The sequence below is a fragment of the Prionailurus bengalensis genome, chromosome D2, assembly GCF_016509475.1.
Source record: "Prionailurus bengalensis isolate Pbe53 chromosome D2, Fcat_Pben_1.1_paternal_pri, whole genome shotgun sequence".
NCBI lineage: Eukaryota > Metazoa > Chordata > Mammalia > Carnivora > Felidae > Prionailurus > Prionailurus bengalensis.
The window spans coordinates 36,835,218-36,851,532 of record NC_057351.1 but is presented as its reverse complement, the minus strand read 5'-3'; the positions used below and the strand labels follow the sequence as shown (position 1 = coordinate 36,851,532).

General features: G+C 45.0%; 1 protein-coding gene across 35 annotated transcripts in view; it reads left to right on the top strand.

The window, feature by feature from the left end:
• The window catches only part of KCNMA1 (potassium calcium-activated channel subfamily M alpha 1), a 733,580-nt gene that overhangs the window by 519,977 nt on the left and 197,288 nt on the right, over positions 1-16,315 (top strand). For all 35 annotated transcript variants that reach the window (XM_043596657.1, XM_043596656.1, XM_043596650.1 and 32 more), the window contains 4 exons: positions 4,033-4,143; positions 6,714-6,819; positions 8,554-8,636; positions 12,154-12,223. In XM_043596657.1, coding sequence (XP_043452592.1) covers positions 4,033-4,143; positions 6,714-6,819; positions 8,554-8,636; positions 12,154-12,223 — 370 coding nt within the window. The remainder of the gene's footprint in view (positions 1-4,032; positions 4,144-6,713; positions 6,820-8,553; positions 8,637-12,153; positions 12,224-16,315) is intronic.

The window sequence follows — 16,315 nt, the reverse complement described above, 5'->3', positions numbered from 1 at the left end:
ACTGAGCCACTCAGGTGCCCCAACACTGTGACGTCTTAAGTGAGAATGATCTTCGTCCATCCCGGTCCCCGGTTAAGTCTCTCTCCTGGTCCAGTGAGGACCCCTCCATCATCCCCTCCACTGTGTGATGAGGAGGGCATCCTGCTGGCCCAGCTCTGCCTGCCATAAAGAGCGGAACCCGGAATACTCCATCCTCTGCTCTCTGCCCTCTATCACCTTCATCTGAACAAGCATTAAAGTCGGGGACCTGGGTCACATCCTGGGCAAGTCACTTTCTTGCTGTGGGATGTCAGGCATGCGGCTTACGGAAATTGAGGTTAAGAGAGGTTATCTGCAATGATATAGGTCGTAGGAGCATAGGGTTGTTTAGGATTAGGTGAGATTCCAGGGGCCGTAGAGCACTTTACATCTGTTACCTACTGATTTATAGATATCACATGAATCCCACCATTTAATAATGCTTACAATGGCCCAGGCCCTTTACTAGGCTCTTCGCATGTATTATCTATTTAAATAAATCCTCAAGATAACCTCATGAATCAGGAACTAGCACCAGCCCCTCAGAGACTCTGACTTTATAGTTGTAAAATGCAGAATTGGTATCTTGCCCAAGACTATTCAGTTATTTAGTGTCTGAGCTGAGCTAACACGGGGCTATCAAAGTACGAATCTCACATGGTAGATTTGTAGGTGTCATGGAATCTGGCAGAGACAGTTTTGGATGAGAATCTCTTTGGCATTCTTCAAATCATGCACCATGAACAACCATCACTCTATGTACAAGGAGGACACGCCCTGCTCTCAGTCTTGAATATTTTCAATTATATTTTCAATCACGGAGGACATAAGAAATTCTGCTTCTCTTCTCCCTGAAATAACATCCTTCCCCAAACTACTGTCCCTGGAATTTTCGAAAGTCTTGCAAATGTTTCTGGAAAATAAATTTCCCTTTTTGCCATCCATCCCTTGTACTCCTGCAGGCCCCTGGTGCTTCCTCAGATGTAGGCTGGTGAGAGCAGATCTTCTAATGCAGATGCTGAGTTAGAGAGGCGACTTCTCCCCATCCATCAACTCTAACTGCATTCAAACATGTTCAATATGTGGGCTTCTTGATAACTTCCACTGTATGGAAAACAAAATGGAGGGAAATGATTATTGGCACAAAAGGAGGAAGTCATAAATCTTCAAATCAGATATAGGACAGATTGGAACAATATGGGTCCTCCAAGGTTGCCATGATAATGTACCTAATAACTCTCCTTGGGCAAAAAGGCAATCTGCTTTCAATCAATCTCGCTTTTTCTGAGCAAAAATACCAATTATGTTGAAGGAAGATTTTTTTTCTTCCTTTTTTGATAAAGGCTGCTCTCCACCCCAGAAATCATGCTGTAGCTAAAAGATATATATTCTCAATTGTCTAGAATGGTATTGGACAGCTAGCATCAAATGAGAAAAGTCAATCCTTTTTTTCTCCCCTCTCCTGCCTGCATTTGTCTACTTCTTAAGAGAAGTGAAAGCTAATTAAAGGCTTAAGGGATAATATTGATTGCATTGGAATATATTTTATATGTACCCAGCACATTTTCAACTGAGAGAACCCTGACTCTTTCTAAGGCTGAATAAATCAGCTGGCAGGGCCTTTGATTCAAGGGTGAGAGGGTGAACTCATCTCCTTCCCTTCCACTTGCACATCTGTCCTAGAGATGAATGATTTCAGAAGAGGGAGAGGCAATGCTGGCCGATGTTCATTCAGGCCTTTGTGTACAGGATGGGAAGGATGGATGTTCAGGCATTTACCCAGACCTATCATTGATTTGAGTCCAGCTTTGAATAATCACCAGGCTTCTACTGGTATAGAACTTTGAGCTTTGCAATGCCTGAGGCGGGAAGCTAGCTGGATGGTATTAGCCTCTCAGCTCCCTCATCTATTGAACGGGGATAAGGAGCTTGCCCAGGATCACACACATCTTTGGGGGCAGAGCAGGGAATCCCATCTGGCTTATTTTCATATCCAGGTGAGAGGAAGGGCCCAACCCAGAACTGTCCTGTGGAGGCGCCCGTACATTGGATTCATGCTGGGCTTATTCTCAATCATAGACGTCTGTAGGCAGAAAGCATTAGAATTGCCCCATGCAGCCCCACATGTCAGATCAGGAGGGAGGTCCTATTTCTCTCTCACTTTCTGAACATACTTGGCAAATTCAAAATCAGAGATCTTATGCAAAACATGCAAATTCATTTGCAGCCTGTTTCGTCCATATAAATGCACGTGTCACAAGAAATATTTTAAGATATGACATGATAAAAACGTATATAACCCGAGTGTTCTGTTTACGTCCTATAGTCTCACACGCTGTGTGTTTCAGGAGGGAGTTAGTCATGTGGGTTTGGGGCATTTGGAATGGGTGGCCAAGGGACCTCCCTGTACCTGGCTGGCACTTGCTAGAGAATAAAGTGATCATGCTGGGATGTCTCTTCTGAGGCAGCCACTGACAATCTTTCCTCCCTGCGATGGCCTCCGCTTGCCCGGCCACTAAGTGCAGCACCGTAACAATAACAGTCCATAATGGTGATATTATTAACTGCATTGTGCATATTATTGATTTACTCTTTGTTCTGCATCATTATCCTTTCACCAATGAGTTTACTGCCTTATTCTCACATACTTAGTCAAGCACCAAATTACAACGAAAGGGCAGGCTCTTGTAATGGCATCTAATGGAACATTGCATAAGTGATCATCACTTCCTCCCATTATGCGCTGCCTCCAGCCAATGAGCTTTCTGCCTTATTGGAATGTGCACAGAGCAATTATGAGGTGCAAGGGACCTAGCCATTCTAAATTTTTTCCCACGAAATTACCATGCTTCGATGTTCACCACCTACCCATGCCTCAGAGCCCAGCCAGGGATTCAGCCTCTGTCGCTAGCAGCCTGAGAGGCACAGGGACCTGGGCTGAGCCCCTTGCTACAGTCTTCTTATTAGAAGCCAGCAGGTTTCATCTCCACAGTGAGGCCCCTGCTTTGGGTCATGGGGCTAACTCGTGCACTGAAGTGCTTATTCCTGATTGAGCATTGGATAGCAAATGTAAGTGGCCATGGTACAGCCAGGTTGGTTCAGATTCATCAGTTTGGTCTGGGAGCCCAAAGATATTGGGGGGACTGTTATCCCGGCAGTTCTGGAAAAGAGGCTCATCTCCTCAGGGGGAGCCACCATCTCCAGAAACAGAAGTCCACACCTCCCTGGATCAAGGCAAACAGTTCAGCCTCATCCCTTTCTAGCTTCTCCCCATCTTGAAGTAAATTCCTTCGGCTCTCATGGAAATCCCAGGCACCCTGAGGAGGTAGCTATCTGGGGATGGACAGCCTGCTGCTGATCTCCGATTCCATAGGCGTCCCATCCCCATTTAGCCCTGAGTAATGCTCACTTACTGTAAAGTGTTACATGCCCCCATTGTCGGAGGAGTTATGGCGGAAAAATGCAAAATTTCCTTTTTACTGCTTATGGCCAGCAGAGCCCATAACGTGTCAAGCCGCACATTAGCCACCCTGATAAAAGTCCGCTTTCTTACACACAAAATCATCGTTTCAGCAAGATTTGTTATCTCATTACCTGATAAGCTCTATGTCATAAACCAAGACCCATTCGGTAAATCTCTCAGGAGGACGCTTTGTGGGCAGAAAGGGAAAGATCTGAATCTGCAAGGGACTTGATAATGCAGCATTTAAGCGCACGCATAATGTCACTTATTGTTAAAGGCATAAAACCACTTGGCCAAACGGTTGGGCTTTTAATAGGATTTTGTGCAGCATCAGGTGAGAAGCCATATGCCTTTTCTGTCTCGGAGTCTCTGAACACCTGCCAGCACCGCTGCTTTGCCTCACAGCCCTCTGGGGATGGGAGCTGGGCTTTAATTGAGGCCTCGGGAGGAGAAGAATGCTTCCCCGCAGCTGTGCGCTTCCTCTGTCTTGCCTGGGGTGGGTGCTGGGTCCTCGCTGGGTTGGCCCCATCTAACTGGCTTCTCCTGTTCAGGCACATTGTGGTCTGTGGACACATCACTCTGGAGAGTGTTTCCAACTTCCTGAAGGACTTCCTGCACAAGGACCGGGATGATGTCAACGTGGAGATTGTCTTTCTTCACAAGTAAGGGGCCCCTGCTGTTTCAAGACCCTCCACTCAACCAGGCTTCCTGAGGAGGGCTCACTGAATATCTGTGGAGTGGTGGTATGGGGGCAGTGTTGGAGGGCAGTGCAGAGTTGAATCAGCCATGTGGCCTCCTTAGAGAGGACAATCTGGGACCAATGGAAAGGGAACATTAGTTCAGTGGTGAGAACACCACCTGCCTCTGTGGAGCAACTCTGGCAAATAACAGTGAAGTTCATTATGGGTCAGATATGTCATTACCGTCCCATCAGCTGTCTGAATCTATTTGATCCAGGTGTGTCCACAGTGTCTGGTGTGGAAGATTAGCTGTCTCGTGTGGATTCTTTACAAGTGCAGGAGGGACATAGTGGCCAGGAAAGACACAGACATAAGAGGAAGCAGGGTATAATGTAATGGAAACAGTTGCAACAATAATTCCCATTTCTAGAAACCTCCGCTGTAGGACACTGTGCTACTCCCCGTGCATAAGTTCTCTTCTTTAATCAACACAGGGAGTAAAAGTACATGCTGTGAACTCAGAGTGCTCCATGTGAATCTTGACTCAATCAGTTACTCCCTGAGTAAGTTACTTAACCTCCCTGGGCCTCAGTTTTTACATTCAGTAGATAAGGAGATCACAATGGTTTTGATCTCCTTTCTTGGGCTGTAGAGAGAATGAAAAGAAGTAAGCCATGTCAAGAATGAATCAGGCACACAGCAAGCGTTCAATAAATGTTAGCTAGTATTATGAAAGATAAAATATATTTGGCTAGATAAACAACATAGAAGGTGGGTCTTATCATGTTTGTTGTGCAGTGGAAGAAAGCAAGAGATCTCCTTCTGCTCAGTGTTGTTGGGGTTTTAAGCTTCATCTGACCCCCATTTAGGTAAAAGGTAGTCAGCCACAGGGATAGAGAGTTCTGGGACTCAGGCATGTTGATGTGAGTGGCACTGTTTTCTTTTCTGATGGAAATGGGCCATCATAGGGCCAGCACTAGCCCCAATTTACCAAGAGACAAAGCTCATGTGTGGTGCTAGCTCCATAGGGGGTTGACAGCCCACAACTCAATCCTGCTCTGAGATCCCACAGAAGTTGACTTTCCTATAAGCTTCTGTTCTGTGCGTCTCCTTCCTTTTGACAGTTGTTCACAGAATACCAAACTGGCTGCCATGTTTGAGCACACCAGCATTTTTTTCTTCTCAGCACTGAATTCTCCAAGTTCTGAAAAGACCGGCCAGGCTATGAACACAGGAGCAGAACTCACAGATCAGTTCAGTGCTTTAGCCTCTCATTACCAGCTGAGGGGCCCATCCTCTGCTGAGCACTATGGAAGGTTCAAGAGAAGTATAGTGTGTAGGTCCTGTCCTCATTGGGCATTTCAAGATGAGCATGTGTGCAACAGCTAGAGCTCAACATCCATGCTATATTCACTGACTGAGGTCAGTTTACTCAAATGGCAGAATCGCATGGGGCATTTGCATCAGGGAGAGACCACCACTTCTTACATGACCAGGCAGACTTTCTGAGAGGGGCCAGACCAGTAATGGATCTTGAAGACTGGTTGGATTTGCACAGGCACCTGTTTCTCATCCACTACTTGAGTCTGAACCAACAAGCTGGCTGCTAATGCCTCACTTGCTGGGATTCACCTCCACGTCCCCAGCATCTGTCAGCGTCAGCTTTGTCGTAGACGGCCCAGTTAATTAACCTCTTGAAACTTTGGGTTAATAATATCCCTTCCTCTAGGGTTGTTTTGAGGTTTAAATGAGTTAATACTTGTCAAGTGCTTAGAATGGTATCTGCCACATAGTAAATGCTCAAAAACATGAACAACTCTTACTAAATACTTAATGAATGTTAGGCAAGCATTGACCAACACAGGTCTTGGTACCTAGAAGGTTCAAACGAAATATCATCTGACATCTAGCATAGTACTTTATAGAGAACAGATATTTTTCATCTTTGCAGAAGTAATAAATGAATGAATAGGTCAATCAGTGCTTTAGTCCTTGTCCTCCAATGGGAAAGGTATCTGTATGGCTCACACTAAGAATGACGAATAGCATACACATGTGTGAACCAAGAACAGTGCCAAGAGTAAATTCACTCTGTCTGTGGCTGCTCAGAGGTGACATGTTTTGATCCAGGCCCCAGGAGATGAGAAGTCCATAGGGCTGAGAAGCAAGGAAGAGGCTTTGAGGGAGGGAAGAGCGGTAGGCTCTGCCAGGGGCACCTTTGACTAATCTCTGAGGTCACAGCTCGGTCTCTCTATTCGTAGAATAGCGATTCCATTCATAACAAAATGAAAGACATTTTGCCCCATAGGCCTCAGCCTCTGTGAAGATTGTGAACTGCTTCATTTTACCTTGGTACTGGTTTGGGTTTTCAGTGGGCTGGGGTTTTACTCCTCTTGAGTGTGACCCTTTCATTTCTGCAAGAAACGGGGCTGCTTTGAAAGTGAAAGCCTTTTCCTAGGGCTTTCTTTTTGGAAGTCAGAGAGAAAGGAGGCCATGGAGGCAGAAATACCTAAGTCTGTTATATTAATGGCTGTTTCTTCTCTCCCTGCCAGCATTTCCCCTAACCTGGAGCTAGAAGCTCTGTTCAAACGACATTTTACTCAGGTGGAATTTTATCAGGGTTCAGTCCTCAATCCACATGATCTTGCAAGAGTCAAGGTAAGAAGGAAGAGGTGACTTCTGCTTTTACTCCATCTGAGAGGGGGACTGACTCTGTGGTGAGGGCATATGCCTCCCAGGATGGCCAAGAGTCACCCCCATTCCCCTAATGCCATAAGTCAGTATGCCACCAGCCTTGACATCACCCTTCCACTGGCCCCAGGGCTTTGTTCTCTGGCACCTGCCTTCTTTCACTTGAAATAGTCGTAAAATTAGTTCCCTCAATATCCACACTCCTCAAGGAAGCAGACTAGTTGTATGGACTCAGTAGACTCATATACAACATGATAATAAAGTAATTCCCATGTTAAATACTGAAATTAGACTCAAAGTAGCTCTGAAATCTATTATTTACATTGGAGAGGAACATGAAGGGTAAAGTATAAATAAAATGTGACCAGGCCATAAAACATTTTGAGCTTCCTTTTTTTTGGCCCCCACTAAAGACTAAAAGTGAAACACTAAGCATGCAGATATCTGATATCACTTAGTGATAGGCTAATCTTTCATTCCCAAATCTGCTAAGTTAGAATCTTCTTATAAAGCAGACCTGAGGTTTATAAAGGAAAGGGCTATAGCAAAGTGACATCTGGTACTTTGCTCATTTTGTATCGGTTTTGTGAGCACATTCGATATTTGCATGGCAGTGGGTATAGATTAATATTGTGAATCCACTGACATCTAAATGCTCACTGTGGTCCCAACATAATTTAGTAAATCATGTAATTGGCAAACATGAATAAGCCAGAAGGATTTGGGTAAATTCTTTGGGTTATTAAAGAAAACTAGAGACAATTTGTGACATACCATGGAGGAAACCGTGGCCCCCCACCAAATGCAGGGATGGTCTGTTAAGTACAACAAACCAGGGAGGACGGATTGCAGACCTGAGCCAGCACGAGAATTCTTATGCTTATAGAGTCCAGTTAATCTTAATATTATCCAGACAGGATCCAAGTTATGACTTAATGTGAAATCTAATGAGAACTTGGAGAAAATAGTTACTGTTCAAGGACCTAATTTAGATGCAAGCAATTATTAGCATAACTCATCATTCCCTCAAAGGAATCAATCTTTTTTTGGCTCATGTTTAGATAAGTCGGTAGGTTTTGAGGTCATCTGGAACACATCATTTCATACACATGGATGTGTTGTCTTTTGAGTATCTGAATGCTAATTCAGTACTAAACGATACCGAGCTGTTATCTGATTTAGGGCTCTTATTGCCTTCTATGCCACAGTTAAGATGTGAACAAGATCAAATGAAGGACTTTGGAGTCTCAATTTCTGAATCCCCGACTACTCGGTTAACTTGGTAACCTGAGAGGAGGGGTTTAGTCTGCCTAATGCCATTTCCCGACTAGAAAAATTAGGATGATGGTGTAGATCCGTTGGTTGGGAAAGGAGGCAGGGAGGGGGACTGAAAGCCTTAATTAATTGTTATGTGAAGAAATCTGGAAAGATTATACCTACATGACTGTGCAAAATGAAAAGTATAATTACCAAGGTACATGTCGTACCCTCTAATGGCAACAAGATGAAATGTTTATACCATAATAAGAATTTGCAGCCTATACTTTTGACAAAAAAAAAAAAAGATAATCTCCCAGGATTATTTTTTTTCTTTCCTTGGAAACTACCAGGTTCCCCAAAAGCTGTCAACAGAGAAAGATTGCAAACCAAGCATGGCTATTTATATGTTTGTGTTCTGTGATCTTCCTTTTGGTGTCTTAGATAGAGTCAGCAGATGCGTGCCTAATCCTTGCCAATAAGTACTGCGCTGACCCTGATGCTGAAGACGCCTCCAACATCATGAGGTAACGCCGGGGAGGCCAGGGAAGGCTCTGGGCTTGGCACTCTGCAGCCCATTGGCTGCACTTTGGGGTTCTCTGCAGAGCACCATCTCTGTGGGACCTTCTTTCCCCCATAAGACACCCTACACCTTGCCACAAGCATAGGTGTGGGGGGAGCTGAGCCACTGGTGGCTGTGGAGGGCGATGACACAAGACAAGCTTATCCTTGGCGAATGGGAGCCCTGGGACTCACAACTGGTTTTGGGATTGAGATATTTTGGACAGGACTGGGAAAGGAAAGATAGATTTAGATGGGTACAGGCCTGAAGTAGGGTACCATGTTCCCTAAGGGAGAGTGGACCTGGGATGTCTTAACTGTGGGTGATTTTGTCCCTCAGAGGAAATTTAGAAGTATCTGGAGATGTTCTTGGTTGTCATAACTAGGGGATGCTGCTCACATCAAGGGGGCGGGTAGAGGCCAGGGATGCTGTTCAACATCCTACAGTGCACAAGACAGTTACCCACAGCAGAGAAGTATCTGGCCCAAAATGTCTAGTGCCAAGCTTGAGAAGCTCCATGTTAGAGCTTTTCGAGCTTGTCTGTAGCATGTTGATTAATAGCCCCACAAAGAGGAGTTTGTCGACTGATGAGCTTTTGTTTCAACCAGTTTTCAAAATGAAATCCTATCTTTACTGAGAGCCTTCTCAGTGCTTTTAACACTAATATGAATTTCTAAGAGAATGTTCTACAGAGAACGTATCAAACCTATTTAACTCCAATGCCCCCTTTCTTACAGAACACCTTTGGGTGGGTGTGGGCACACTCTGGAAAACATGGCTCAGTGCCCTCCCTGTGAATGGGCGAGGCCCATAGAAGGCCCTTCCCTGCCGACTCCCCACTCCTTATTCTTTTTGCATTTCAGAAGAACACTGTTCTGTGATAACAAAATGATGGACGAGTTAAGATATTTGGCTCCAGAGAGTTAAAGCCCCTTAGGATTCTTCTCCCCTCCCGTGTACATTGCAGAGTAAAGAGAACTGGGAGGGAATCATAAAGAGACACTTCCGGAGAAGAGACCAAAGAGAAGACATCTCACTCCCACTACATTCCCAAGAACGCTTGCCTAATTGTGAGCAGCCGTCCTTTGGTCCAGACAGACCGCCTTCTCCCCACATCCTGGTTTGCCACCATGTCCTGGGAATTTACCTGGGGTGAGGGCTTAGGGAGCTGCTTCCTCACCAGGCTCCCATTGCCCTTCCTTCGTTTCTCATCAGTGGCCCCCAAGTGACATGAGCTCTCCCATCGCTGAGTTGGGGGAGCTCCTCCAGTGCATTTGGGATGAGCGTGTCTTTCCCTCAGCATCTGGACCTTGTGTCTGGCAAGCGACAGCTGGCACAGTGTTCTCTTTCCTCCCGCTTCTCTTTGGCAATATGCTCAGTGCAGTTGTTTTAAGGAAGTTGATGCATGAACTCTTGTAAGCGTGGGACTTGCCAGCCTACGGGGAGATGATGGAATGGGGACATGTGTCCACACCTCGGTCCGCCCACTAGTCACAGCTGGAAAGTGACTACAACAGCTCAGCAGAGAGTGCTTCAGTGAGCCTTTCCTTGAACTAGGATTTCCATCCTTCCCTGCGTTTTTGTGTCATTTGAAATGATAAAAATGTCCCTTTTAAGGAACTAGGCTTCATTATCTTCAGATTTGCAAACATAAAAAACAAAAGAAGATAAAGCTTAATGTTTTGATCCCCCCAGAGAAGTTTAGGGCTAGGGCTTTTTTTTTTCCCCCAAAAGTGAATAATTGAAATGAATAATAGCTTTGAAACGGGCAATTCTCTTAATCGCAGTATTTTACTTAAGTGCGGTAGGGCTAATATGAAGACATGTAAGTTATCAGGGTGATTGGCATGATGCCAAGACATAAAACTTCCCGAACAAAGTTACCATCATAAGTTTAATGATGCCATTCATTAACCAGAATCAGAACTAAGGCGCAGGCAGCAAAAGGGAACAGGAAACTCAGGGTTAAAAATGGGGTCTGTCTTTCCCTTATTTGTATAATCCTCCTTTCTCCTTAGTTTAATGAGACCAGTCTGCCCCTTTTGAAATTAAAATGTCAAAGATCCATTTGAAATGAGCTAATGCAGAAAAACTGGCTGATGCTATGAGCAGAATTCTGAGGGCTGACTGAGGCTCAAAGTCCTTGAGTTATTAAGCATGAGCCAACACAACACTTCTTCAAAAATAAAATGAATTCCTTCAAGTGCAAAAGCCCAGGATGAATTTGTGCAGGCAGAAGCTTACGAGTGATCCATTTCCTAAATTCACAAGTTGTAGCTTTTCAGCCGAAATGGCTCCCTGGCTGCCTTCTCTCCATTTTTGCACAAAAAAGGCATGGAGCACAGAGCAGTTTCTTGGTGTGAAGTTTGTGAGGGTGGTCACAATAAACGCACTTGCATTTCTGAGTAGGCTTGGGAGGTGGGCCTTTCTGTGGAATTCCATTCCTTCCTTGTCACGAAGGAAATGTATAATGTCACCTCTGACAGAGTCGGTAATGACAAAAACCATAACTTACACGCGGAGAGAGCTTTTAATGATTTCAAAGCATTTCCACATCTGGTCTTTCATTTGCTGCTCATACCAGAACCTGTGAAATAAATAAAGCAGGTACTGTTGCCCCCAATGTCCAGATGAGGAAACAGTCACAAAGAGCCCAGGGATTTCCTGAAGGTCACCTAGTTCCTTCGTACAAGACTGGGACTGGAATCCAGGTGTTTCTCTTCTTCCACCTGTAGCCCAGTGACTGTGTCAGGGAGCAGAAGCGAGCGTTGGGGGAGGGGACGGGCAGTGGTCCATAGAGAGCACGGACTGAAGGCGGTTTGAGCTGGGCGATTTTCTATCAGACTGTGACCCCTGCCAGGCCTCGGTACTTATCGCCAACCAGCATTAAAGTTGTCATTTAGACACCAGTATCTATCGAAAGCTGAGTCATTGATCCTGTCTTAAGAGCCCGGCTCAGAAATCATTTTTGTGAGTGGCCATGTGTGTGTGACAATTAGCATCATTTGTCAGACTGCTTGTTTGATTTGTCTTCATTGTCTCAAGTTAACTTAGAGAATTGGACTCAGAGAAAACGGTTTCTAGGCTCGTCCCTAGGGTTTGTGAGATTGTAAGCCGTCAGCCCCATGAGTTGGCTCCATGAGTTGAGCTTCCTTTATTTAGACGCCTAGCCCACGACCCCTGCTCCAGAGCCCCCACCCCAGTGCACACATACTCACATGCCAACACCAAGGCACCACAGGACCGCTTTCTTGTTCTATGCCCAGGACACAGTCTATGGCCGTTTTGTGATTTCTTTTTCACACCACCATGGGGTACAGCAATGGACACACAGTTTAACTTGGCCCTGTGCCTCAAGCTCTCTGGATGGGCCTGGCTGCTGGCCCCACATTCACTCCATTTGGGTGTAATCAAATCAATGTTCCCATCAGACTCCAAGGGTTAGGCAGATCCTGCCTCAACTCTGGTTCTTTCTTTTTCAGAGTAATCTCCATAAAGAACTACCATCCGAAGATAAGAATCATCACTCAGATGCTGCAGTATCACAACAAGGTAGGTCAGCGAGAGCCTAGCCCAGGCTCAAATATGCACATGTGTGTCCAGCTACACACGCGCGCGCACACACACACACACATGTATGCACACACGTGCACACATATGCACACACATGCTGCTACAATCCAAAGCCCTGGAAAAGGGGGTGGTGGGTAAAAACCTCCCTGGGACTTTTTTGCAGTGCAAACACCTGAAAGGAAGTTGGTCACTGAAAGGAAGCATGTGTTCCTTCATGTTTCCAATAGGAAGCATCTATTAGGCCCCCAGCTTCAGAACATTGATGCGATCTTAGATCCCATTTCAACAACTCCCACTTTCATGTGCTGCACGCATTTCTTCATTCGGTATTTACTGACTACCTACCAGGTGGTCAACACGCTACCTTGACCTCCCTAACCCCCCATGGGGAGTCCTATGTTGTACCCTCAGGGGCTTCGCAGTCAAGGTGTAGAGAGTGTCCCGGGCAAGTGATAGGACTTTTCTAACTGGCACCATGTGACCTGGAAGAACAGATCACATGCTGGGTGGAGACTGTGGAATCTGGCATTCTCACCCTCAAGATGAGAACTGGCATTGTTGAATTCAGGAACATAGCTGCTCTCCAGAGATTAAACATAAAGGAATTTTCCTAGTGTTTTAGTTTACAGGGGGACTGGAAAGAAAACAAACGGAGTCTATGTTGTTTCCCTTGTGATTTCTTCCCAGTCTCTCATTCAAAGGCACTGATCCTTCACCCGGCCTGTCATTAAATTCCCAGGAAAACAGCTTTGGGGGAGGGAAGGTGGCACCTTTCTCTGTTTGATATGGAACCGGTTATGCCCGTAATGAGGCTCAGAAACTGGAGGCTCAGTACCTGGAACCAGGTGTCCTGTCTGAACAGAATAACTCCCTGCTGGGTTATGAGTGAGTGCGTGTCCCATCTTATAGGCCATATTCCCTACGAAATAGGCAGTCAGGTGACCCAGAGAAGACCCTATTCTGCCAAATGCACCAGTGCCATGCCATTATTTCTCAATTGCTGGCAAGTGCTGTCCCATTTTGCTGTGTGGAGGCTCATCAGAGGCCATTGCTGAGTGGAGCCTGCTGTCGGTGACCGGCCTACCACTTGGGTCTGCTGCCCACTGCCCAACCCTCGGCAGGTGGTTCCACTGTAGAGCGTGTTGCGTTCCAGCCAGTGGGGCTTGGTGATGAGCACCCAAGGTCACATTGTCCTGTTTGTCTTGGGAAAACCCAAGGACATTGAAGAGATAAAGTAAGATATTGGTAACTCACAAGGATTAGGCCAGAGAAGTTTTTATTGACAGCAGCCCCTGTAGGTAGAGGTAAATTTTATTAGCCAGGCTGTGGCTGGTGACAGCTCCTAAGGCAATAAACTCTTCTTTCATTTATGATATGAAATTTCATTTAGTGTGAGAGTGTTCTAAGCTGTTGTTTAGATTTTTGGCTGAATTTAGATTGAATAGGAAAATTAATGTTATATGTTTAGAAAGGGATGTCGGTTCCTTTTTTTCTCTCCTTCCAATGAGTGCTGATTCAGCATCTTCAAGAAATTAAGGAGGATTTCAGCGATGCGATTCATGTCAACCTCAAAGTAGCAAAGTAGCTCAACGGACCTAGGATCCAGATGGTACCTGGGCAGTACTCATGTAACCGTAGCAAGCTGAATGACCTTTACAAACTGCTTCATTGTAATTATTCAGAAATAAGGATGAATGGCATCAACTGATCCATTATTATTTGCTTAAAACACATTTTGGGGGCACCTGGGTGTCTCAGTCGATTAAGCATCTGACTCTTGATTTTGGCTCAGGGTCGTGGGATTGAGCCTGGCATCAGGCTCCACGCATCAGATTCTCTCTCCCCCCCATTTCGCCCCTCTCCCCATTCCAAATAAATAAACAAATAAATAAATAAATACCCCACACATTTTATTTAGAACCACCCCAATCTATTTGGGTTTCAGAGTAAGGCAAAATCACATATGAGACTTTGCCCCTGTAGGATTAGTAAGGGTACAAGGAACAGAGTGATCTTGACACAGGGCATTTTTCTCTCTCATTTCATTTCTCTCTTCTAGAGAGAGCAGCATGTCCACCGGTGACTGTCATGCCGTTCCTCATGGAATTGCAAGTGGACATTTGTCACCCTGCTTTATAATTGTGCTGTTCCATGAGATGCTTCTCCCTAACCTTTAATATGTTTTTCTTCCCATTACCTTATAATAGTATTTTTCTTCCTCTGTCTGTACTTTCTCTTCACCCATGCCTAAATGCCCAAAGATGTCCACCCATTAAAACTCTCTTTCTTGAAAGAACCTGGTATGTGTATGTAAACTTAAGTTACATTGAACGTATTTCAAGTGATAATTAATTCCGTAATTGGATACTGGACTTAAAATATAAAGAATTTTAATTCCCTGCGCCCTAATGATGCTGGAATTCCAGGGATGTAGGGAAGCTGCGTACTTTCTTTCTGCATGTAAAACTGGTCCTGAGTTTGTCATCATAGTAATCTCAGACACTCATGTCCTATTTTATGGTTTTAAAAAAGCTTGACATCCATTATCGCGTTTAGTTCTCATTTGACCATCTGTGCATGTTAGCATCCCAGTGTGACCTCAGATGGGGAGTCTAAACTGTGTCTCAGACAGAGAAGCTCTGGTAGATACAACTCATGGTCACTTGGCAGGCAGTGAGCTCACATCAGAACTGCCAACTGCCACCTTCTCTTTAAATAGAGCCACACCCCACTGAACCAAACTGTGGTTCCTCACAGTAGGCCTTAATGAAAGACTGATGTTCCCTAAAGTGGATCTGAATTCATGGAGAGAAACACTTGGCCTAGCCATCTCTGAACACAGAAAGACGGTACAGGACATTTTTGATTTGAGTGTAAATGTCTTGATGCTTTTCAAGGAAAGAACAGTTTGTGATATCTTAGAAAAGTGTCACTTCTGACTTAGCTGTTAATGGATTTTTTTATTTTTCAAACAGCTTCTAGAAAAAGAGGTCTTTGCCTGGGACCTGGAAGCCAAGTCCCAGTGGCCCAAAGGAGATGCAAGTTCTTTGCGCTTCCTCACTAACAACCCTTACACACTTAGGTAGTAGTGTTAAAGTGTTTTCTCTGAAATGACCTTCTTTGTTCCTTATGGTGGCTTCCCCAAAGTTGTGTGTGCAGGGAGAGCTGGAACTAGGACTGGAATTAATCTCTCCTGGTTTCCCGTTATTATATGTCCTCACATTTTCACGTTCCTTCTTCTTGAGATGAGGAATGGTTCAGTGGCTGATCAGAGGGAGACCCTGGTCCTGCTAGGCCAGCTCTATCAGGCCTCATTCTCCAGGTCACAGAGGATTTGCCTCTAGACTTCTGTGCAATAATGCTGGCATTTTCCACTAGATCTGAATGTCCCTCATATGAAGGACAGAGTTGCCAGGGGAACTCTGGGGAAATTTCCTCTCTTCATTTCATGCATACATATGTCCCTCCCAGCCTTTGGTATATCCCTCCCTGCTCCATGTTCCACAATTGGAGAAGTTATGATGGCCAATAAAAGGAGGCCATATGGAAGCCTGAGAAATGAAACAAACTTGACTTTCCTGTGTAATAACGTGTAAAATCTATCTAAGGAACTCAAACCAGATGGGGACATGGGGGACCCAAGGCCCAAAAACCTGGACTTCCATACCTGCAGAAACCAGGCACATGGGGATATGAGAGACTCTGTGGAAAAGGTTTTCTTTGTTTGTTTGTTTGTTTGTTTGTTTGTTTGAAGGTGCCATGAAGGGTATGTGTCCTTCGAATCTCCTTTCACACTTGATGATTTACTTGTTCATTACGTAGATCTCATTTGTCCTCAGATGATGTGAATGCAAATGAGGATTTCTCCACTGAGACTGAGGTATTCTCTGTGGTGTCAGTATTCTCTATGGCCTTCATAAGCCAGTGAAGAGTAGGGAGGAAAACAGGGTAAAGGGCAAGGCTACTCGCTGGAATCAAGCCTATGGGAGAATGTCTCTGACACTCAGCTTGACAGAAATTCCCATCCGCGATGGCCCACACACCAGACATTTTTAACCATGCTCTCATTAG